This window comes from Carcharhinus amblyrhynchos, chromosome 13, assembly GCF_965287045.1.
Source record: "Carcharhinus amblyrhynchos chromosome 13, sCarAmb.v2.hapA, whole genome shotgun sequence".
Lineage (NCBI taxonomy): Eukaryota > Metazoa > Chordata > Chondrichthyes > Carcharhiniformes > Carcharhinidae > Carcharhinus > Carcharhinus amblyrhynchos.
In genome coordinates this window covers 10,864,740-10,888,520 of record NC_137336.1, presented here as the reverse complement: position 1 = coordinate 10,888,520, position 23,781 = coordinate 10,864,740, and the positions used below count along the sequence as shown (strand labels likewise).

Here is a 23,781-nt window from a genome sequence, read left to right as displayed (position 1 = left end):
TACTAGCTTTTCTTCTGCACCCCCCCCCCAATTTAATTAATTCACTAAATTTAAATTCCAGCTGCTATTATGGAAGTTGAGGCCATGTCTCCAATTATTAGCCCATGCTTCTTTAGTATTAATCCAGTAACATAGCAATTATGCTAATATTCTGTCAAAAGAACGTGGATCTAAAACATGAACTCTGTTTTTCTCTCTCTCGCTCCACAGATACATTCAAACCTGCTGAGCATTCCCAGCATTTTTCAGTTTTTATTTCCGATTTCCATCATCCTGTTGTTTCTGGTTTTTGTTTGTTTTCTGCAATAAAGATCTGATCTCAAATTGACATGTGAAAACAGAAAATGCTGGAAAAACACAGCGGTTCTGGCAGCATTTGTGGAGAGAGAAATAGAATTAACACGTTGGATCCATTTACTTCTTCCTCTAAAGGTGGGCTTAAATTTAACATAAAGTTTGCAAAACCTGGAAGGAGAGATGGAAATGGATATGACAACGTTGTGAAGATTTTTAAACCACATGTATCAATTAAACATTTAAACAATGCAGCCTAAACATTTTAAAATTCAGTAGTTCCAAGTATGGATTCTGGTTGATGATATTGACGATATGATGTTTACTAAAGTGTACAATAATAAAGAAAAAAATTATAGGTAATCCATCGCCATTTTCTGAAAATAAGCCTAAGATTTGACTAGAGCGTAGACGAGAGAATCGGGAACTCAGCCAAAGTTATTTCTGAATCACTATTTCAATGGGAAACAGTACTCAACATATGGGGGAAATTTTCTTTTCCGTATCGGCCACTTGCATTTATTTATTAGAAATGATGAGCTGTAGTGGGGAAAAAGTGATATCTTGAGTGGTGCAGCTGTAGCAACAAAAATAAATTAATTAACTCATTAGTCCTTGAGCCTGCTCTAACTAGAAAGGTTCAGTAATTGTTCACCTGTTAAGGTTCTAACAACACATGGTAATATTTCAGTAGAACAAAGTTACTATAAATGTTCTGTTTAATTAAATCCAAATTGTACAGTCACCTTACAACTATACAACTACATCGGCAACAAAAACAAATTTTTAGTCATAACTTTGGTTATTTTTAATTTTCTATTTTTGAATCTCAGTATTCATACTAATTTAACAAAAACACAGTCAATCATTCTTTTTCAAAATATTTATTTGGCCTATCATTTGAATATGTAATTTGTCCATGGAATGACGCAAGCACCATGGTCTGTGGCTTTGCTGTTCCTGAACCATCACTTTTGCTCGCTGTCCTGTATTCTAACTATCCTTCTAATGAACTGTTGTAAATGTGTCACTGGAGGATCAAGGAGTACAACGATCTAATATATTGTGTTTGTCACCAGGGTATGAACAGTGCAATAAATTTCTGGCTATTACTATATTACACTGGTATACAGGTTATTTGTGCAGCAACGTGCTGTATATCCGACAAGTTCTCATGAAGCATGTGCATTTTAATGAGATCTTATTTCTTAAAATTTCGATCTAAGTTTTCTGCTGACATATTATGGTAATTGGGTGATTGCTTTTCGTTGTGTTGCAGTGTACAGTTAAATATGCCATTTGTGTGCATATGATCACACTGTTTTGTGTAGTTTTATTTCCTTGCAATAATTGTACACGCAGAGAGAACGTTGTTTGACAACAGCGAAACCTAATACTTGGGAAAACAATGTTGGGTCAGCATAGACTGTGATATCAGTGTGCTGAAGACAAGAAAAATAGCATTGTTCTGAAAGGTGGGAGCCAAAGGCAAAGAAAATTGACGCTACTTAAACTTCAGTGGCTGTTTGTACAGTGTAGGGTCTCGGAACTGACAAAGTTTTATCATATAACAAAAGCGAAGATAGTAAATGTTTACACCCTTGTACAAAAAAAGGAAAGAAAATGTAGTTAATTTAGACTTATACTTAGATTTTTGCAGTACTTTTTACGGAGAAAGGAATTGATGGGTACTTATGTCATGGGTTAATCAGGGAAAATCATTGCATTAAATAGGATTACATAGGATATATGGCACAGAAACAGGCCATTCAACCCAATTAGTTTACGATCCAATTGAACTTCCTGCCATCTAGATCTGTCATCTATTCCTTTCTCCATTCAGCTTGGATTTGAATAACTAGTCCACTATTGTTGAAGAAACCTCATGTCAGTCAAGGGAATTCATTTGGTGTTAATAGACTTTCAGTGGGCATTTGATAAAATATTAGATTGGTATGAAATTTAAGGCATCTATTGAAGGAAATATAGCCACATGGGACAGAAAACAGAGGGTAAAGGTAAATGTTTTTAGATTAATCAAATAGGTTAGTAGTATACCCAAAGGAATATCATGTGGCCCATCTTTTTCCACTAAAAAAACACAGGTGTTGACACTAAATCTACCAAATTATGAGCTATAATAGTTAAAGAATGTAGAATATGACAATGCAGAAGTAGAAAAGATAGCAGAATGTGCAAATAGGTGACATGCAATTTAAGGTAAAGAAAACTAAAGGATACGCTATTCAGTTCTGGACACAACTCCATTTACTGAAAAGATATTAAGGTACAGTGAAGATTCAACAAAATGATAGTAGGAATGATGAATAGAAAACTGTTATAAAAAAAAAAGTTTTTCTTCACTGCAACATGGATTGTTATTGGGATAAGACTAATATTTTCACAAACTTGAAATACTTTGGCAGTATAGTGAAATATTATTTTCATTGATAAGTGAATTGGTTTAGGACTATGGCATAATGTCATTATAAGATTAAAAATGATTTTACATTCAAGTTAATTACATCATGGGATAGTTTGCCAAAGTTCCTTGTTTAACAGGGAATTATGTGTACGCTTAAAATGGAAGAATATAAAAGGAGATGAGGAAAGGGCAAAAAAAATCAGGCTTGAGCTGAGTATTTCAGTTGAAGTGCAGACATGATGGACAAAAATATAGAGCAGACGCAGCACAGTTTCGTTAAAGGGAAGTCGTGTCTGACAAATTTACTGGAGTTCTATGAGGATGTGTCTAGGGCGGCGGATAGAGGAGAGCCGGTGGATGTGGTCTGTCTTGATTTTCAGAAGGCGTTTGACAAGGTACCTCAAGAGGTTATTGCAGAAGGTCAGGGGACATGGAGTTGGGGTAGGGTGTTAGCGTGGATAGAGGATTGGTTGTCAAATAGGAGGCAGAGAGTGGGGGTCAATGGGTGCTATTCGGATTGGCGGATGGTGACTAGTGGAGTGCCCCAGGGGTCGGTGCTGGGGCCTCAGCTATTTACCATTTATATAGATGATCTGGAGGAGGGAACCAAGTGTAGGGTGTCGAAATTTGCTGATGACACCAAGATTGGTGGAACGGCAAATTGTGCGGAGGGCGTGGAGAGTCTACAGAAGGATCTAGATAGGCTGGGCAAATGGGCCAGGAAATGGCAAATGGAATTTAATGTTGGCAAGTGCGAGGTGGTCCACTTTGGTAGGAAGGATTATTACTTACGTGGCGAAAAACTGCAGCAGGCGACGGTGCAGAGGGACCTCGGGGTCCTTGTGCATGAGTCGCAAAAACCCAGCTTGCAGGTGCAGCAGGTGGTCAGGAGGGCGAATGGGATGCTGGCCTTCATAGCGAGGGGGATTGAATATAAAAGTAGGGAGGTCTTGCTGCGGCTGTGTAGGACATTGGTGAGGCCGCAGCTGGAGTACTGTGTGCAGTTTTGGTCGCTGTACTTACGCAAGGATATTTTGGCCTTGGAGGGAGTGCAGAGGAGGTTTACTAGGCTGATGCCGGAGTTGAGGGGGTTGAGCTATGAGGGGAGGCTGAATAAATTAGGCTTGTACTCGTTAGAGTTTAGAAGAATGAAGGGAGATCTCATTGAGACGTATAAGATGATGAATGGGATGGATAGGATTGAGGTGGAGAGACTCTTCCCGCTCAGAAAGGACAGTAGGACTAGGGGGCACAGCCTCAAGATAAAGGGGGGGCGGTTTAGAACGGAGTTGAGGAGGAACTTCTTCACTCAAAGGGTGGTGAATCTCTGGAATTCTCTGCCCGTTGAAGTGGTGGAGGCTACCTCGCTAAATATTTTTAAGACGCGGGTTGATGGGTTTTTGATAAGAGAGGGGATTAAGGGTTATGGGGAGAGGGCGGGAATGTGGAACTGAGCCACGACAGATCAGCCATGATCTTATTGAATGGCAGGGCAGGCTCGAAGGGCTAGATGGCCTACTCCTGCTCCTATTTCTTATGTTCTTACATCGCTGGTTAGACCAACATTTGTCGCCCATCCCTAATTGCCTTTGCCTTTGAGAAGGTGAGGGTGCGTTGCTTTCTTGAACCACTACAGCCCATATCGTATAAAACATCTAGCTAAGAGAAAGGTTCCAGGATCTTGACCCGGTAATGGTAATATAGTTCAAAGTCAGGATGGTGTGTTCCTTGGAGGACAACTTGCAGCTGATAGTGTTCCTATGTGTATGTTGCCCTTGGTAGCATGAGTACACTTCTTAACCACAACTGGTTTCTGACTCCTCAGAATAACACTGGCGTGGCGAAGTGCAGCCATGTGATCATCCTTTTGATAGTTGTTCCTATGGATGATGCAGTTGGCCAGTTGTGCTAACTAAGAAGGTAATCTGCTGCCCTACATTCAGACTTGAATAAGGTGCTTTCAACATGGGATTCACACTGGCTGTATTTCCTTTTTTTCATCAGGCAGGCTTTTATAATGGGTTTAAAGGGTCAGATTGAGGGTAGAGTCAAATCTTGAGCTGTTTATTATTCTGTGACTGCTGGAAGTGCTTGGTAGAGGAAGTAAATGGGTAATCAAAATTTCTGATCTACAAACCTGAGACTTCCTGCAGAGAAGTACATTTCTGCGTTGACCACAATCTTGTGCCACTATACAGTAAGAAGTCTCACAACACCAGGTTAAAGTCCAACAGGTTTATTAACCTGCTGTCATGAGAAATCTTAATGTGCTTATCCCAGTCCAATGCCGGCATCTCCACATCATGGCTACTATAGAGGCCAGACATGGGGATAGTTGCTTATGTAGGAGGGCAACGACAAGGTGATGGAGTACGCTGACGTAGACGTTTGAATGCATGATTGGTGACACAGGGATATCTTGAAGTACAGGTCCAATGTGAGGACTTGGCCTCTCAGATTTGTACTGGATCTCTGTTCAGGGGTTATTTCATTAGGGATGTGAAATTGTTGTCTCTGTTTGGTTTCCACACTTAATCTTTTCCTTAAGTAAGCCACATCAATGCATTGTAGCCTGCCCCGAGCTCTTCAGTGAAATGTCAATGACACTAAGAAAGTTCAACAGCAATAATTGAGATGAGCACTTCATGAGGAACAATGAGGTCAGGATTTATTTATATGATATGGATGATAAGTGTAATAAATAATCACAAAAGAAGAATTCATGTGATTCATTTGGTGACTTCTGTGGAGTTTTCTTAGTGGGGTTTCCGAGTGCTCTGGCGCAGTGCTTGGAGCAGCATGATAGAGGCGCCTGATGTGCTCAACACCTTGCCATGGATGATTTTTTGGTGCACACCTCACACTGGATTACCAGCATCTGCTGCCTTACAGATGACTCCATACGTTCATCATCTCTGGCATTCCTCCAACTGCTTGAGGTCTGCATCACCACACTCACTCACTCGAGCAACTCCACTCTCTGGCAGCTGGACTGTAACTGTGACGTGCCCTCACATATTCTGCCTGTCCCTGTCCCAATGCTCTAATCCCAGCCAAGCTGCCAGTACCTGTGCTGATATGATGGCCAGATAGGATAGGATTGAGAGAAATGAACTTGAATAATTCAGATGTAGATTAATGTCATGTATATATTAATAGGAAGCAACAAATATGTGCAAAATTAAGTGTCATTTAGCAAAGATGATGTTTTTGTATATGATTATTAATCCTTTGCTGCAAATTTCCACTCTGTTGCTGTTGCCAACCAATCTAATGGATTGCAATAAAAACAAAGAAAAACAGTTAAGGTTTCAGGTCAATGACAAAGATCCTTTACCTAAAATGTTAATGTTGGCAGCAGCGTTTGCAGCATTTTCAATTTTAATTTCAGATTTCCAGCTTCTGCAATATTTTGCTTTTGTGTTAAAATTGATTGCATTTTAGTAGCATTAGTTCTATGTCAAAATCAGTATTCTAACCTATAAATCATTGGTAAGATTTTCTTTGGAGTATTGTGTCCAGTTTTGAGTCCGCATTACCCCAGGTGGTGCAGAAAAACCCATGAAGCTGAACTTGCTTATGCAATAAACAAAATTGAAGGAATTAATAATGATCTAGCTTTTAACGTGCTGAGTGATAATAGATTCTGTAGAAATAGTTAGCTGCCTGCTGCTACTAGCCTTGTTTGGTGCATTATATCAGTATTCTATAGCACTCAAACAAGTAAGCCAACTTCAATAGTATGTCAGTATACTGTCTGCCATTAACACAAACAGTGGCAGATCTTAGACAATCAACATCAGTTATATGACTTCACAAACTCAGCAGACTAAGTTGGGCAAAGTATAATCTAGAAATACATTGCTGCGTATTTGCAAATTTGTTTATTTTGCAAACCTGGCATATACAACCATTAGGTTTTATTAAGGCTAACTGACAACTATAAAGGCTTAGTGTGAGCATGGAGCTATAGGATACCACTTTAATATTAACAAGGATCAAAGGAAAGAAACTAAAAAAACATTTTTTCCCTCCACTGTGCAGTGGATAAATGGGCTTCCAAAGAACACAGGCCTGGAAGGTTCTCCAGGACTATGGGAGGGTGGATGGGGATCTACTATTTTCATGTAGAAAATGGGGGCACCCCTTTAGTAAAGAGCCAGATCAGGGCACCTATCAGATCCTGCCTTGGTGGAGTGATGGCAAAAACCATGCATTTCACGGGAGAATTATTAAACAAAATTTGATAGTCAGCCACATGAGGTGATAGTGGGGTAGGTGATCACAAGCTCATCAAAGAAGAAAGTAACTGTTCAGAAGAATCACAAAGTTAATGAAGTTTGGGAGGAAGTTCCACAGGTTAGGGCCTTGGAAGATAAAGATATGATTGCCAATGGTGAAACAAATACAGGGATGCTCAACAGGGGCAAAATGGAGGAGCAAAGATATCTTGCAGGATTCTGGGATTGGAAAGGTTACTGAGGTCATTATCATCACCATCATCATGTGTGCTCTGCCCAAAGGCAAGTCCTTCGATCATAGTCTTCACCATGCCCCTCTCTCCTGCACCAAAATTTTCCAGCAACTTCCTTCAGTTTTCACATCCACTGAATTGATATTTTCTTCCTTTTGCCTTGCAGTTGTTGTGCCACCATAATATCTGTTGCTAGTGTGTTCCTCTTGAGATGTCCCCTCATAGAACATAGAACATTACAGTGCAGAACAGGCCCTTCGGCCCACGATGTTGCGCCGACCAGTTAAAAAACAATGACCCACTAATCTAAACCAATCCCTTTTCGTCCATAAACCTATCCACGGATCTCTTAAACGCCCCCAAACTAGGCGCATTTACGACTGCCTATTGCCTAATTACATTCAGCAAATTTCTTTCTTCATTCCTTCCCTTCACTTCATCATTTGTTACTTTCACAGTCCAACTGATTGTTTCCATTCTCCTCCAAACCTCCATTTCAAAGCTACTTGGAAGGTTTGTCTCCTCTTTCTATAATGTCCAAGTCTGTCATCTGTCCAAAACAACATTCCAGATCAATTACAGAGATAGGAAGGAGGAAGGCAGTGGAGGGGTTTGAAAATAAGGGATGAGGATTTTAAAACTTTCAGCCCCTTTTTTTTATTTTTTAGTCAAAAACTATGAAGTTACTCTGTACCTTAACTAGATGAGCAAAGAAAACAGCTTAAAATTTTATTCCATATGTATTTTGTGCTGTTGTTGGCTTTCTTATCACTCGATCTTCCCAAGAACAGATGAAGGAACCTCCTATTAAATTCTGCTACAGCTGTTAGATGTATTACTTACAAATACAGCACACAAGAAACATGACTGCTTCTATTCTTCCTTCATCCCTCTTCAAATGAAGAAGTAATACTTTAGCTTGTATTGTGTCCCACTCTTCAATTTTCTCCCTCTCCTCGTGAGGGTGATTATCCTTAGTGAGTATTGGTTCTCAGGCTGATGAGGAGGAAACAGGGACTGAGTTAAGGGCAGCCTAACAGAGTGCATGTAATGGCAGTAGTTTCCTTCGGGCGTCATTTATGAAGCCATTTCTGTTCATTGTATGCACCAATGATTTGGATATCACCTAGAAAGAACGGTGTTGAATTTTGCAATGACACCAGAAATAGGAGGTATAGCTAGTTCTTTAGACGGTTAAAGGTAAATTGATTAGATTGAGAAATGGGCTAAACAGCAGCAGATGGAATTCAATGTCAGCTAGTGTGAGGTAATGTATTTTGGTATTTAACGTAACAGGAATTATATTCTGATTAAGCTTGGTTATGGAAGAATGGAAGGATTTGGAGCTAAAGGTTCATAGAACATTAATGAAGGAGCTTAAGGTACAAAATATAAAAGTCAAGTTAATCATGAGCCTTAATAAAATCTCTCGACACCGGAATACTGTGCAACATTGGTCAATACACAAGAAAGAATATTAATGCTTTGGTGACAGTATATAACATAAATTTACTAAATGATACTAAGAAAACAAAGATACAAAGACAGAGAAAGACTTGATATTTCCTGGAATTTATTATTAATCAAACAATGGTCAATACACTTCAAAAAGATTAATTGTTTAATATGCTTTCAGATGTTCCATTAAGGAAGGCACTAATTACATGCAAGTATTGAGTATTGCCAAACAATGTGTTTTGATTTAGTTAAAGCTTGTGTTCTCAAAGTATGATTACTGTAGAAATTATTTGGAAGAAAGCTGTTAATGGTAGTTGCTTTAGTTACAATAAAATTTATCATGTCCATCCTTTTGTATTGCTATCTCTCCTGTTACCAAGCACAATATGCTTGAATCATTGCACCTCTCATCACTGATCACAAAACGCAGTAGCCCAAAATGTACAATTGGAATGATGGTGAAACTGTCAGCAATTGTCACCATACTATACAAAGCTGACAGTGATTTCTGGCACCCGCAAGTGTAGCTAAAGAAGTCCTGAAGTTGCAGTTGGTGCTGCACTGCTACTCCATGGGGCATGTTGTTGCAGTCTTGCATTAAAACAAATGAGCTAGGCAAACTATTCTCATCTAAGTTGTTTATGCTGTTGGAATAAAGTCTTATCAAAAGCATAAGGCAAATAGGGAACTTAGCAAAATATGTAAAATCATACTGAAGAGTGGGACATGTAGAATTATGAGATGTTACAAGCCTGTCAGTGAGACTGGAGTTCACAATACATTTTTTTTGAAACAAAAACCTGTCCAGTCATTGTGCATGTTCTTTCTTCCTGTTCTCAAATAGTATAAAAATAGTTGGCCCTCTAAATTAGAGCTTTATCTCAACTCTTTTTATTGAGTCTAATCGTTTAATATCTCAATATCTCTCAACCAGAGTCAGCTGTTAATGTTTTGTGAAACCTTAACAAAGCTATGCAGCTGAAAGTTGGAGGCATTGCAAGTCCAGTGGAAACATCCTGTGATATTTCTGGATTACCACATGTTGTTACACAATAAAGTACAATACAATAAAGCAAAGGACCACATTGTGGTCTCTGAACATTCAAAAGCTGTTTTATTGTTTGGTTTTTGTAGTGTGATCCTTCAAAATGTTAAATGTCTATTGACAGAGTGCAGAGCTTTGGACATTTTTGCATACTTTTGCATTTTTCTTTGTTCTTCAAAAGCTTTCCAGTTCATGGTCAGGTGATGAATTTGGCTGACATAAGCTGTTTTTTGAAAATGAATTAATTTCACGTTGAACGACAAAGCATCTTAATTTAAAAACATTGCAATTCAATTACATATGACAAAACATTACAGAGGCATTGAGAAACTAAAAATAACTCCTTGATATAGATAGTATCTCAATGCTACTAATGACGTGCCTATTTATTCCAAATATGCTGCTCAAGATAACAGATCAAATCAGGCTGTGAAAGAACTTAGAACATAATAAGAACATAGGAGCAGGAGTAGGCCATCTAGCCCTTCGAGCCTGCCCCGCCATTTAATAAGATCATGGCTGATCTGAAGTGGATCAGTTCCACTTTCCTGCTTTCTCCCCATAACCCTTAATTCCCCTGTCCATCAGAAATCTATCTACCTGTGACTTAAATATATTCAGCATGGTAGCCTCCACCACTTCAATGGGCAGAGAATTCCAGACATTCACCGCCCTTTGAGTGAAGAAGTTCCTCCTCAACTCTGTTCTAAACTGCGCCCCCCCCACCCCACCCACCCACCCACTTATTTTGAGGCTGTGCCCTCTAGTTCTGCTATCCTTTCTAAGCGGGAAGAATCTCTCTACCTCTACCCTATCTAGCCCTTTCATTATCTTGTAAGTCTGTATAAGATCCCCCCCCTCAGTCTTCTAAACTCTAACGAGTACAGACCCAGTCTATTCAATCACTCTTCATAAACTAACCCCCTCATCTCCGGTATCAGCCTGGTGAACCTTCTCTACTCCCTCCAAGGCCAGTATATCCTTTCTCAAATGCGGGGACCAAAACTGCACACAGTACTCCAGTTGCGGCCTCACCAGTGCCCTGTGCAGTTGCGGCAAGCAACTTCTGTTCATAGGTGTGGAATTTGATGATTCACCTTTTGACATAGTGAAATGCTTGATCAAGTTTTAGAGAAGAACTAAATGAAGCAGTTATTTCATTTGTTTTCTCATGATGAGCACCTGTTCCCTGGTTTAATAAGTCAGTTAAATACTATATGCATTTAGAGGCTCAACTTGCCAATGCAAACTGTATATTTCAGATAAAATGGGTGAATCATAGTTTGTCAGTGTCGGTTTCACCAAGAAAACTGACAAAATCCAGCTGCACAGCCGTGTTTTCTTTCCAGATTCACTGGCACACTGTGCACAGCGAATCTAGGGTGTGGTTTCTATCATTACTCGGGCAGGTTGGGGCCAATTACCACAGACAATCCACCCCCCCCCCCCCCCCCCCCAGAATCATCTGGGCCATCAACCTCCCTCGTACATGAGGAGGTATGTCCCTGACACTGTCAGATCACTGTCTGAGCATACTCCTCCCCAGGGCGAGAATTTTTGCGCCCCAGTGGGTTCCCCTCGACAGCTTCCAGTTTTATTAAAGCTATTGTAAACCTTGCTGACGTCATGGGGAGGCCCTTTAAATACATTGAAATGGTGAGGGGTGGAGAAAATCTCAGAACAAGATCTTGCCGCAGAGATTCCCATTCCCGCAGAACTGTAGGATTTTTGGCTGGTGTTACCATTTTTGCCTGGGGAGGACGCTGGCCAAAAATCTCCCTCAGCATGTCAATTTGCCATGTTAAAAGTTGACTTTTCTAATAATTTTACATAAAATTTTAACTAATGTCTGAGGAGATTTTGGCATAAAGCTTCAACAGTTATTGAAGATGTAAAAATATATATTTATGGTGATGAAGGAAGCAGCATAGAGGAAGAAGGAATTGGTGAGCAAAGAGAAATTTGTGAATACTACCTCAGCTGGGAGTGGGTGTCGTCAGAACCTTTTCATTATGTGCATAAAACTTGCTTTGGGAGAAAAGGACCTTCCTGCGCATACACATTCACTGATCTTCCGAATGCCAGTGGTATTTTTTTAAACGTTGGCGACGTGGTGGCAGCTATTTTTAGGGAAAGCTGCTCAGTCTTTTAACACTTCTGTTTTAATGTTCTTTACAAACTTTATTCACCCACGTGAGGGAATTTAAAGCTGGCTTTTTAGATAGGGGTAACACTCTCATAGCATATGTTTATAGCCAAATGTTTAAAGAGACACATCTGTTGGAATGATGCTCCCCTCCCCCTTGAAAACATTACTACTGAACTCCTGTCCCGCTCCCCAGCCACATCCTTCCTCCTTGAGGAAACAGTTGTTTCCTGCTCACTGAGCTGAATAGCATTTCTCTTACTTGATCATGTGCCTTACGCCTGTACATTCTCCTCCTCTCCAGCATGGGTTACCCTGGTCAATTATTTCACACTCCTTACCTTATTTGTCCTGAAAATATGCCATTGGTCTCAACTCCATTTGCATGACCAAAGAATGTCTATATAATGTATTGAAAATGTGTGCACTTTTGCATACTCCAAAGTAAAATGTAATGCTTACTGTCCTATGCTGTTGGACAAATGATGCTGTGTACTTGTATCTTTTCCTGACTCCTGTTGGAATATAATACCACAATACCAGGTATACATTGCCCCGTGAACTTTCTTATAATGTGAACTATAAAATGAGCATTGGCAGGCTGTTACACAATGTTTCTTCTCACTTGAGAACCACATGCATACTATCTTGCAGGCATCATTGAAATCTTTTTTATTAACATTTATTTTTCTACCATCTCTTCAGTGATAGTTTTCCATCATGTACCCAATTGATTATTTTTTAATTTCTTAAATTACAGCCTTATACTAGTTGGACATAGCAATGAACTATCCACTCCTGACTACTATTACTTGTATTTTTGATCATTGTGTAATTTTTTTTTAGTTAGCCTCAAGTTTAGGACTTTCTGATATCTTTCTAAAAACAAATTCAAGTGGTGATTATTAGTCAGAGCCTTCAATTGTTCACATTTAAAGTGGGTACTTCCTATATGCTATCAGTTAAGAAAACCCACCAATGCCTGTACTTTCTCAGGAGCTAAGGAAATTTGGCAAGTCCGCTACAATCTTACCGATGTTTGTAGGTGCACCATAGCAAGCATTCTGTCTGGTTATATCACAACTTGGTATGACTTCTGCTCTGTCCAAGACTGCAAGAAACTACAAGGATCATAAACAAAGCCCCAGTCTGTCACACAGCCTCCTATCCATTGACTCTGTTTACGCTTCACGCTGCCTCGGCAAAGCAGCCAGCATAATTAAGGACCCCATGCACCTCGGACGTTCTTTCTCCCACCTTCTTCATGGGGAAAACAACTCAAGTCTGAGGTCACGTACCAACCAATTCAGGAACAGTTTCTTCCCTGCTGCTATCAGACTTTTGAATGGACTACCTCGTATTAAGTTGACCTTTTTCTACATCCTAGCTATCACTGTAACACTACATTCTTCACCTCCTTTCTTACTCCCCTATGTATTCTATGAACGGTACACTTTATGTATATACTGTACAAGAAACAACATTTTTCATTGTATAATCAATACATACGACAATAATAAATCAAATTTAAATGAAAGAATTAAAACTGGATGGATGACCAATTTTAAAATCATCTGCTTGATTTTTTTGTAGGGAATTAGAAATTTTAGAAGTAAGAAGAGATGAATTTGGGTACGCAGTGTGGATCCAGTCATGACTCCACCAGGACATCACCCTGATCCCATAAAATAATAGAATCCTACAGTGCAGAAGGAGGCTATTCAGCCCATCCAGTCTGCACCAATCACAATCCCGCCCAGGCCCTATCTCCATTACCCCATGCATTTACCCTAGCTAGCCCTTCTGACAATAAGGGTCAATTTAGCATGGCCAGTCCACCTAATCTGCACATCTTTGGGCTGTGGAAGGAAACTGGAGCACCTGGAGGAATCCCATGCAGACATGGAGAGAATGTGCAAACTCCACACAGGCAATGACCCAAGACAGGAATTGAACCTGGATCCCTGGTGCTGTGAGACATCAGTGCTAACCATTGTGCTGCCTGGCCAGAGGAATGAAGGGGAACTCATGTAAGAGGGTGCCTTGGGTACTGCGTAAGTGACAGAAAGAGTGGGCACTCAGTAGCAGCACGTTGAATAAGGTTGGCACTGTTCCCACCCATCTCACACTCAGAGAAACAAATAAGGGAACAAGTCTGCCACGAATATTTGGGCAGCCAGCTGGCCAGAAGCAGCTTGTGATAGTTTGCTGTATTCTCCATAACATTGCCATCCAAAGAGGTGTGGACCTTGAGGATGGCGAGGCCCTTGAAGGAGACGACAACTCCAGGGAAGAGCCAGAGGGCAGTGGCGCTACACAGCTGGGCATGGCTCGAAGGCTGAAGGGCTTGTGGAGATACCATTAGTATCAGGAGTAGTTTGATTTGGGGAATTTCAATTCAACCCTTCTGAGGGCATGGAAGTGAATCTAGGAAATTGTGCTAGCACATGCATGGAAGGTACAGCCTGGACTTGTAATCACTTATCACCAATTATGGAAAGCTATTCATAATTACCCTCATCATCGAGGATTCCATTATTGAATGCCAACTCGAGCCTCCTTTCCTGTCATGGCAGCAATACAAAGCCTCCCAGATTTGTGCCTTAACATTGTAATTTTTTATGAATTGTATGGAGATGAATATTGAGACAGGATGAAGAAACCACAATTGACATACTTACTCAGCTGCCTGCAGGTCTGTCTTTAATTCAGGACCTATCACACTCTGCTCCTCTCTGTCAACTTTATTTAATGGCACAATTTCTGATCCCTGCCTCTGTCCCTTTCCTGAAACTTCTTGTTAGGACCTCTTGCCGATCCCTACCTTTATCCATGACTGAGACTTTCTTCTGGCACTTTTCCCCCATCCCCCCTCGCCCTGCTGCTTGGAACACTCTCTTGAATTGGACTCTGATTCAGGTGTGTTTCACATCATTTCATTTGCTTTTTTTCCTTCTGTACAGGCACATAGGACAGATCCTTGCCCAAAGATGTGAAAAAACATGCACTGTGCATGTGTGGCCACTTCCTAGCAAGCACATGTGCAAAAGGCCCAAGGCTCACTGGGATCTGAGGTTCCCAGCCTAAAGGGGCAATTTTGCCATTTTTTTCTAAGTGCTGGGCAGTCTTGAAACTGGGAGAGTTTCAGATCGTTCTTTGAGGTGTGTTTCCAGACACACACACACCCCCCCCCAAGCATTTATTAAACAGCATTTAAATAAATTTCCAGAGTTAACCTGTCTCTCACCCATTTCCGGCGAGAGGCTGAGAGCGCTCAAAAAATGGTGCCTTTTGTGAGTACTGGCGCCATTCGCACCAAGCACTTCACACGCCACTAAGTATTTAAAATCGCCCCCATGTATTTGTGTTTCCTGACACCTTTCAATCTGCATTTGGATTAATCTCAGAAAATGTAGAGCTGCTTCTTGAAGAAGTTTAGACGTTCCATATAACCATGCGTGGCGATGTATTCTCTGAAACACTAGACTTATTTTTCTGTTGGGAAAGTGAAAACATCTGGAGTGCAGCTTACCTAAGTTTGAATATAATTTGCAATGTTACTGAAATTTGTAATTCATTGATTAGTCTATTTGGAACTGGGATGCAAAGGGTGGGTATTTCAGGAGGCAAAATAAGGTAGAAATGTTCAATTTTGCATACTCTTGAAATTTTTGACCTGTGATTAATTTCTAGGAAATTAAATACGTTTTTTTTCTCTTTCAGGAACTGGTAATATAGTTGCCATCATGATTTCTGAGCGTCGAGGTCGTGAAATTCTGAGTTATGTGGAAAAAAACCTCACTGTATTGATGTCTATAGCAGTTGGACCAGTACATTTTCCACAGTACAGCCGTAGTTCCCTGGTCTTCGTATCCATCTCATTTATTGTATTGATGATCATTTCTTTGGCTTGGCTGATCTTCTATTTCATTCAGAAGTTCAGATATGCAAATGTACGTGGACGGAACCAGGTCAGTGACTTTCATTTTTAAGCATTTATATATTTAGAATAGACTGAAACTTGTCATGCTGCTAATAATAGGAAGTGTGATTTTGATTTTTTTTTGAGGGTGGAGAAACCAAATTAGAAGGGATTGGTTTTAATGGGGAAATTTCAACTATCCATGTTTCCATTCAGTGCAGTGTCAAACATTGCAGTAAAGGTAATCACTGAATTGTGTCTAAACTAGCTGTGGTATCATTGATTTTTGATACAAAGACATTGATTTACAAAAATAATTGTAAATCCTATCCTCCCCATCCCACCGTGTCACCAGTTTTGTGTCCAAAGTATGTCAGCCCTGTAAAATTTGAGAGCATCACAGTGTACGGGATTTTGTTTAATGCAAGAATTTGTGTGAGTACTTCCATCCAATATGTAGCAAATTGAATAGAGGTACATTCCATGCAGAATAGATAGTAGAAAACTATTTTGAAGACAAGGCTGGACAAGTACTACCTACTACTAATTTTGAAGAATGAATTTTTTATCTTAAAAGTATTCCTCTAATTTAATGGAATAAAGTTATTCTTTCATTAGGTTTTTTATTATTGATCTTCCAGTAAATTTTCCTCAGCTTTGACATCATGGTGACCACTTGCAAGGAGTATCATATTACATGTTAGCATGATCTTATTCCATCTGTGAGGAATAATGTAAAATGGCTAACTGATCCAAAGCCACCTAAGCCTAGAAAACTCTGCTGCAAATTTGGAAATCTGTATTCCCAATAGGTATCTGTTAATTGTGTTTAATTATATACAGGTGGTGGGCATTAATTGATAACTTTTGCTTGTGCTCATATGGAAAAAAAGCAGACTGAAACTACAGTAGCTGATTATCAAGTGTATGTTTGTAATTTGTATTTTGTAAATAATAACTTCTGTAAGGATTAGATTTCGGTTCTATCCTTCATACAGGCTTTCTGGTATAAAACAGTATCAGTTTTCATGAGTTGGGTGACTCTGAAACTGCACCCAGTCTACACTGTTACGGCATTTCTGATTTTCTTTTGCAATGGAGCTAGTCCAGCAATTAAGGAGGGTGGAGAAACTAATTGGTATCTTTGTATCGCCAATAAAATCAACTTCTTGCAAAAAAAAGTCATTATGAACACCTGATGAGTGCAAGCTTCTGCATTAAGCACTGCCATATATTGCTGAATGACAAGGTTTTGAACAATTCTGTATAAGATTCTATTTATATTTAACAATGAACCAGGCAATTCAGGATGGAAATTTTAGATGAGCAATTAATTTGGAAACATAGAAACAAGGGAATTCAAAATGGGGAACAAACAAATGATTAGGGAACTGAATTTGTACTTTGCTTCTGCTTTCACAAAGTGTGATGCTACTGTGCCATAGAGTCAGAGGTTTACAGCATAAAAACAGGCCCTTTGGCCCAACTTGTCCATCCCACCTTTTTTTAAACCCCTAAACTTAATCCCAATTGCCCACATTTGGCCCATATCCCTCTACACCTATTTTACCCATGTAACTGTCTAAATGCTTTTTCAGACAAAATTGTACCTGCCTCTACTATATCTCTGGCAACTTGTTTGGACGCTCACCACCCTCTGTGTGAAAAAATTACCCCTCTAGTCACTTTTGTGTCTCTCCCCTCTCATGTTAAACCTATGCCCTTCAGTTTTAGACTCCCCTACATTTGGGAAAAGATATTGACTATCTAGCTGATCTATGCCCCTCATTATTTTATAGATCTCTATAAGATCACCCCTCAGCCTTCTCTGCTCCAGAGAGAAAAATCCCAATTTATCCAGCCTCTCATAACTCAAACCATCAAGTCCTGGTAGCATCCTAGAAAGTCCTTTCTGCACTCTTTCTAATTTAATAATATCCTTTCTATAATAGGGTGACCAGAACTGTTCACAGTATTCCAACTATGGCCTTACCAATGTTTTGTACAACTTCGACAAGACGTCCCGATTCTTATATTCAATATTCTGACCAATGAAACCAAGCATGCTGAATGCCGCATTCACCACGCTGTCCATCTGTGACTCTACTTTCAAGGAGCTATGAACCTGTACCTCCTAGATCATTGTTCTGTAGGTCTCCCCATTGCCCTACCATTAACTAAGTAAGTCCTGCCCTGGTTCAGCCTACCAAAATGCATCACCTCGTGTTTATCTAAATTAAATTCCATCTGCCCTTCGTCAGCCCGTTGGCCCAATTGATCAAGGTCCCATTGCAATCCGAGATAACCTTCTTCACTGTCCATTTATGCTACCAATCTTGGTGTCGTCTGCAAACTTACTAACCGTGCCTCCTATATTCTCATCCATATCATTAATATAAATGACAAATAACAGTGGACCCAGCACTAATCCCTGAGGCACATCACTGGTCACAGGCCTTCAGTTTGGAAAGCAACCCTCTACAACTATCCCCTGGCTTCTGTCATCAAGTCAATTTTGTATCCATTTGGCTACCTCGCCCTGGATCCCATGAGATTTAATCTTGTGCAACCTACCATGCGATACCTTGTCAAAAACCTTTCAAAAGTCCATGTAGACAACATTAACTGCACTGCCCTCATCTACCTTCTTGGTTACCCCTTCAAAAAAACTCAATTAAATTTTGTGAGACACAATTTTCCACTCAGAGCCATGCTGACTGAATAATATGTATTACACAATTTATAAAGTCAGGACCTAATGGTCCAGTAACTGTGCATCGTACTTTCTGTGCCCTTTACGTATAAAAAGAAAGGTGTACTTCATCCAATTTTCAATTTATTTTTCATCCGAACTATTAATATAACCAAATGCCTGGTCAGCTTTGTGATGAGATAAATCTGTGCTGTAATTATTAACTTAAGACTATAGATTTCAACATTATGTTCCACCCCCTTCACCTTTGTTCAATCTTCATTTCTTGCCATGGAGGGTGAACTAATTACCTACTCTTAAGCCTTTGTAATTGCTGCTGTTATGTACTGGGCAATTTGGGTTAATAATGCTTCTAGAACATAGAACATAGAACACTACAGCACAAACAGGCCCTTCGGCCCACGAGTTGCGCCGATCACATCAACACCTACCAACCTACAGACCTATCTATAACCCTCAATCTCATTAAACCCCATATACTCATCCAGAAGTCTTTTAAAAGACCCCAGCGAGTTCACCTCCACCACCACTGACGGCAGCCGATTCCATTCACTCACCACCCTCTGAGTGAAAAACTTACCCCTAACATCACTTCTGAACCTCCCTCCCCGCACCTTAAATCTGTGTCCTCTCGTAGCAACCATTTCAACCTGGGGAAATAGCCTCTGAGAGTCCACCCTATCTATTCCTCTCAACATTTTGTAAACTTCTATCAGGTCGCCTCTCAACCTTCGTCTCTCCAGGGAAAAGAGTCCCAGCTCCCTCAACCTAACTTCATAAGGCATGCCTCCCAGTCCAGGCAACATCCTTGTAAATCTCCTCTGCACCCTCTCAATAGCTTCTACATCTTTCCTATAGTGAGGCGACCAGAACTGCGCACAATACTCGAAATGAGGCCTGACAAGGGTCTTATAAAGTTGCAGCATTACCTCCCGACTCCTAAACTCAATCCCTCGATTAATGAAGGCCAGTACACCATACGCCTTCTTGACCACCTCCTCCACCTGCGAGGCCGATTTAAGAGTCCTGTGGACCCGGACCCCAAGATCCTTCTGCTCTTCAACACTACTCAGACTTCTGCCCTTGATAGTGTACTCGTTCATCCCGTTGGTTCTGCCAAAATGGACGACTACACATTTATCTGCGTTGAAGTCCATCTGTCACTTCTCCGCCCAGTCCTGCATCCTATCTATGTCCTGCTGCAACTTTTGCCATCCTTCCAGACCATCCACAACACGACCAACCTTCGTGTCATCAGCGAACTTACTTACCCATCCCTCCACTTCCTCATCCAGGTCATTTATGAAAATGACAAACAACAAGGGTTCCAGAACAGATCCTTGAGGCACTCCGCTGGTGACTGACCTCCATTCAGAAAAAGCCCCATCCACAACCACTCTCTGCCTTCTGCAGGCAAGCCAGTTCTGGATCCACAAGGCCAAAGGCCCTTGGATCCCATGGCCTCTCACCTTCTCAAGAAGTCTTGCATGGGGGACCTTATCAAACGCCTTGCTGAAGTCCATGTACACTACGTCCACGGCACTTCCTTCGTCAATGTGTTCAGTCACATTATCGAAGAACTCAACTAGGCTCGTAAGGCACGACCTGCCCTTAACAAATCCATTCTATTTTAATATTTTTAGAAAGACCTTCTCAACAATGAGTAGCAGAAAGAATGCCAATGTTTTGTGTTTATAGAGGGACTTGTAGGTTCAATGTATGGTCCCCGGAAGGGTAGGAACTTCTGTTCAGTCAGGCAGCATGGTCAGTGCAGGCTTGGAGGACCGAAGGGCCTGCTCCTGTGCTGTAATTTTCTTTGTTTTTTGCCTCTGGGTGTGTACTTTTACTCCCGCTGTCTGGACTGTGGTTTTTCCTTGCATTAGGTAATTAGCAGTGGGTCCAAATGAAAACTCCAATAACTGCATTTTGGTGAAATGATTACATCATTATAACCTCCTGTGACCTTCCAACAGCTGGGAATGAAGGGGCAAATTGTGACTTGGCATCAACCCTCAGTTCTGTGGTGTTGGAAGTAGCAGTTCAATTCTTCTATGGCTCTACGACAAATTAGCTTTTTTGATGGAGGCCACTTTCTAGGCCATATCTGTGTCAGTTGGTCCAAAGAAATTTAAATTTTCATGATTAAGGTGGAATGTTTTCTTTAAGTAAATGTATCAATTGATATTGGGTTGTATTTTATGCTTCCCCACCAGTGTAAGATCAAACTGGTGGCCTTACCGCCTCCTACCTGCCTATCTGAAAATTCGCAGCAGACAGGAAGGATGTTGTGCATCCTTCCTACCTTTTGGACCTATTCAGACCTTTTAAATGGCCAATTAATGGCTACTTAAAGACGTCATCATGCTGCCACTGCTGTCCTTTCCATGGTGATGGAAGATTCACGCCCTGTGGGAGCTCTGGCAGTTTTAGCAACACAAGCTGGTGTTGGAAAAGGTGTGGGAAGGGTAGGACCCTCCTCTGTGGATTCATTGGAGGTGTACCCCTCACCGTCTCCCACCTTCCGAAGTTCCAACCCCAACTCTATTGCCAGCCCCCTGAGCAATGCCCCCCCACCTCCCCCCATCCCCACTCACTTCTGCCATAGTCCCACCACTGGCCACTGAGCATGTTTTTAAAATCTTCTTTCATGGGATGTGGGTGTCATTGGCAGGGCCAGCATTTCTTGGCCGTTCCTAATTGTCCTTGAACTAAGTGGGTTACCAGGCCATTTCAAAGTGCAATTAATATTCAATCACATTTCCACATTTCATGTATAGGTCAGACCAGGTAAAGATGGTAGATTTCCTTCCCTAGAGGATGTTAGTGAACCAGATCAATTTTTATGACAAATCAATGATAGTTTTGTGGTCTGATACTAGCTTTTAATTTCAGGTTTTATTGAGCTTAAATTCTATCAGCTAACATGGCAGGATTTGAAGTTGTGTCGCCAGAGCATTAGTCTGGGCATTGGATTACTGGTCCACTGACACCCCACTATGCCACTGTCTCCCCTAGCAGGGACTGTCGACCATTTGATAGGCCAGCAGCTCTCTTCCTCCTAGGATAGGGATGGAAGTCCTGCCTTAAGCATTTAATGTTGCTCCCACGGTTACTTGCTGTGTGGCAACCATTGGGATCATTGGCAAGTTGTACGCTCCCAACCTCTGTTCTCAATACTCCTCTACTTTTGCCTTCTATCGTGAAAACGTTGGTGTATCATGGTTTGCACCAATACATCACTATTATTTTTATTTCTATTCATTAAGAGAACACCGGCACTCTCTTCTCAAAGCAATATTAAAAGCTAAACATTGGCCTCCTTCTGTACTGTAAGGATCCTTTCAGCCCATCAAGTCTGTACTAACCATGATCCCATTCGGCCCTATACCAGTAACCCCATACATTACCTGCTAATCCTCCTAACACTAAGAGACAAAAGTACAGTGATCACAGAAGGAAAACAGTGATGTTAATTTGATAAATAATTTCATTGCAATGTAAATGTAAGCCTACAAGAGCATTTGGTTCAAAATGTATTATTTTCATTTTGGATTTGATAGATGTATTAGGATAGCTGGTATAATACATGCACTTATATTCTATGTCTGTGCTGGAAACAGTCTACAAGAGAGGGTGGTTATGGTGGAGCTGTATAAAACACTTGTTAGGCTGCAGCTGGAGTAGTTTGCAATTCTGATTGCACTAGTTGTAGAGGAGATTCACCAAGATGTTGCGTGGGCCTACGAAGAGAGGCTGCAGTTGTTTTCTTAGTAGGAAGTCTGACAACACCAGGTTTAAGTCCAACTGATTTATTTGATCATAAACTCACAAGCTTTCGAGTTTACCTCTTCGTCAGGTTTTCTTGAAGCAGAGAAAGCTGAGGGGGGGGCCTCATCAAGGTATACAAAATTAGGAGGGATATTGATAGGGTGGATAGGAAGAAACTTTTCCCTTTAGTACAAGTGCATAGAGAGGGCATATGTTTTAGGGTTAGAAGCAGGAGATTTTGAGCGGATTTGAGGAAAAACTTATTTGGTAGTAGGAACTACTGTCTGGAAAGGTGGGAACCCTAGAAATATTTAAGAAGCATCTAGTGAGCACTTGAAATGCCATAGCATACAAGGCTACTGACCAAGTGGTGGAAGATAGGATTAGAATAGGTAGGTGTTTGATAGCTGATACAGACCCAATGGAGTGAAGCACTTCTTTTCATGCTGTAAACTTCTGTGACTCTGAGTTTGCTTATTCACAGAACTACTCAACTATCCAGTGAGTTGGTTTCATGAAGGAGGTACTTTTAAGGCATAGTTTTGGTGCGAGAAGAGTAACAGAAAACTCCCCCTCTCCCCAGCCACCACCACCACCCCCCACCAACCCCATTTCCATCTCTCTCTTTCTTTCTCTTTCTCTCTTCTCTTGCATTCAAGAGATTCAGAAATTACTTGAAGCCAAAAGAACCTGTATTAGGTTTCTGTGTGGTGTGCAAGCTATGAAGCTAAGTAGATGAGGCCCTAATTAAGTTCTTTAAAGTAATTGAAAGAGCTGATGAGATTAGTGTGGCAGACATGCATCTGGACCGTTGAAAGGTGTTTGACAAAGTACAGCATAATAGATTTGTTAGTAGAATTAAGCTATTTGTATTGTAGTGGCAGTGCAGCGGCAGCATGGATACAGAATTGGCTAAATGATAGGAAATGGGGAGTGCCGATGAACTGTTGAATAAAAGCAAAATAATGTGGATCTGGAGATCTGAAATAAAAACAAAATTAATGTTTCAAATCCAGTTGTGTTTTTCAGACTAATTAATTAAAATATACAATTTGTATTTATCATATTTGTGCTGACTTTCATTTGTTCGTCTATGTTGGCACTTGCACACTATACTAAATGCCAGAGTAAGAAAATTCTTCTTGAGGTATAATCTTAAAAGGACAATCACTAATTTAGAATGCAAACTAACATTCTGTTGAGCCATAAAATTAATGCTTAAAATTCAACTGGTCAATTTATTCTTTCATGGAATGTGGACATTGGCTAGGCTAATATTTATTGCCTATCCCTAGTTGGCCTTGAAAAAGTTTATTTATTAGTCACAAGTAGTCTTACATTAACACTGCAATGAAGTTACTGTGAAAATCCCCTAGTCGCCCCACTCCAGTGCCTGTTTGGGTACATTCAGGAAGTGTTTGGCACGGCCAATGCATCTAACCAGTACACTTTGGACTGCAGGAGGAAACTGGAGTACCCAGAGGAAGCCCAGGCAGACAAGGAGTGTCAACAGTGCTAACCACTGTACCACCCCAA

The 23,781-nt window shown here is 40.6% G+C and overlaps 1 protein-coding gene across 3 annotated transcripts in view; it reads left to right on the top strand.

Moving 5' to 3' along the window:
• The window catches only part of LOC145351707 (E3 ubiquitin-protein ligase RNF130-like), a 184,888-nt gene that overhangs the window by 28,752 nt on the left and 132,355 nt on the right, over positions 1-23,781 (top strand). For all 3 annotated transcript variants that reach the window (XM_080201283.1, XM_080201282.1, XM_080201281.1), the window contains exon 2: positions 15,566-15,813. In XM_080201283.1, coding sequence (XP_080057409.1) covers positions 15,566-15,813 — 248 coding nt within the window. The remainder of the gene's footprint in view (positions 1-15,565; positions 15,814-23,781) is intronic.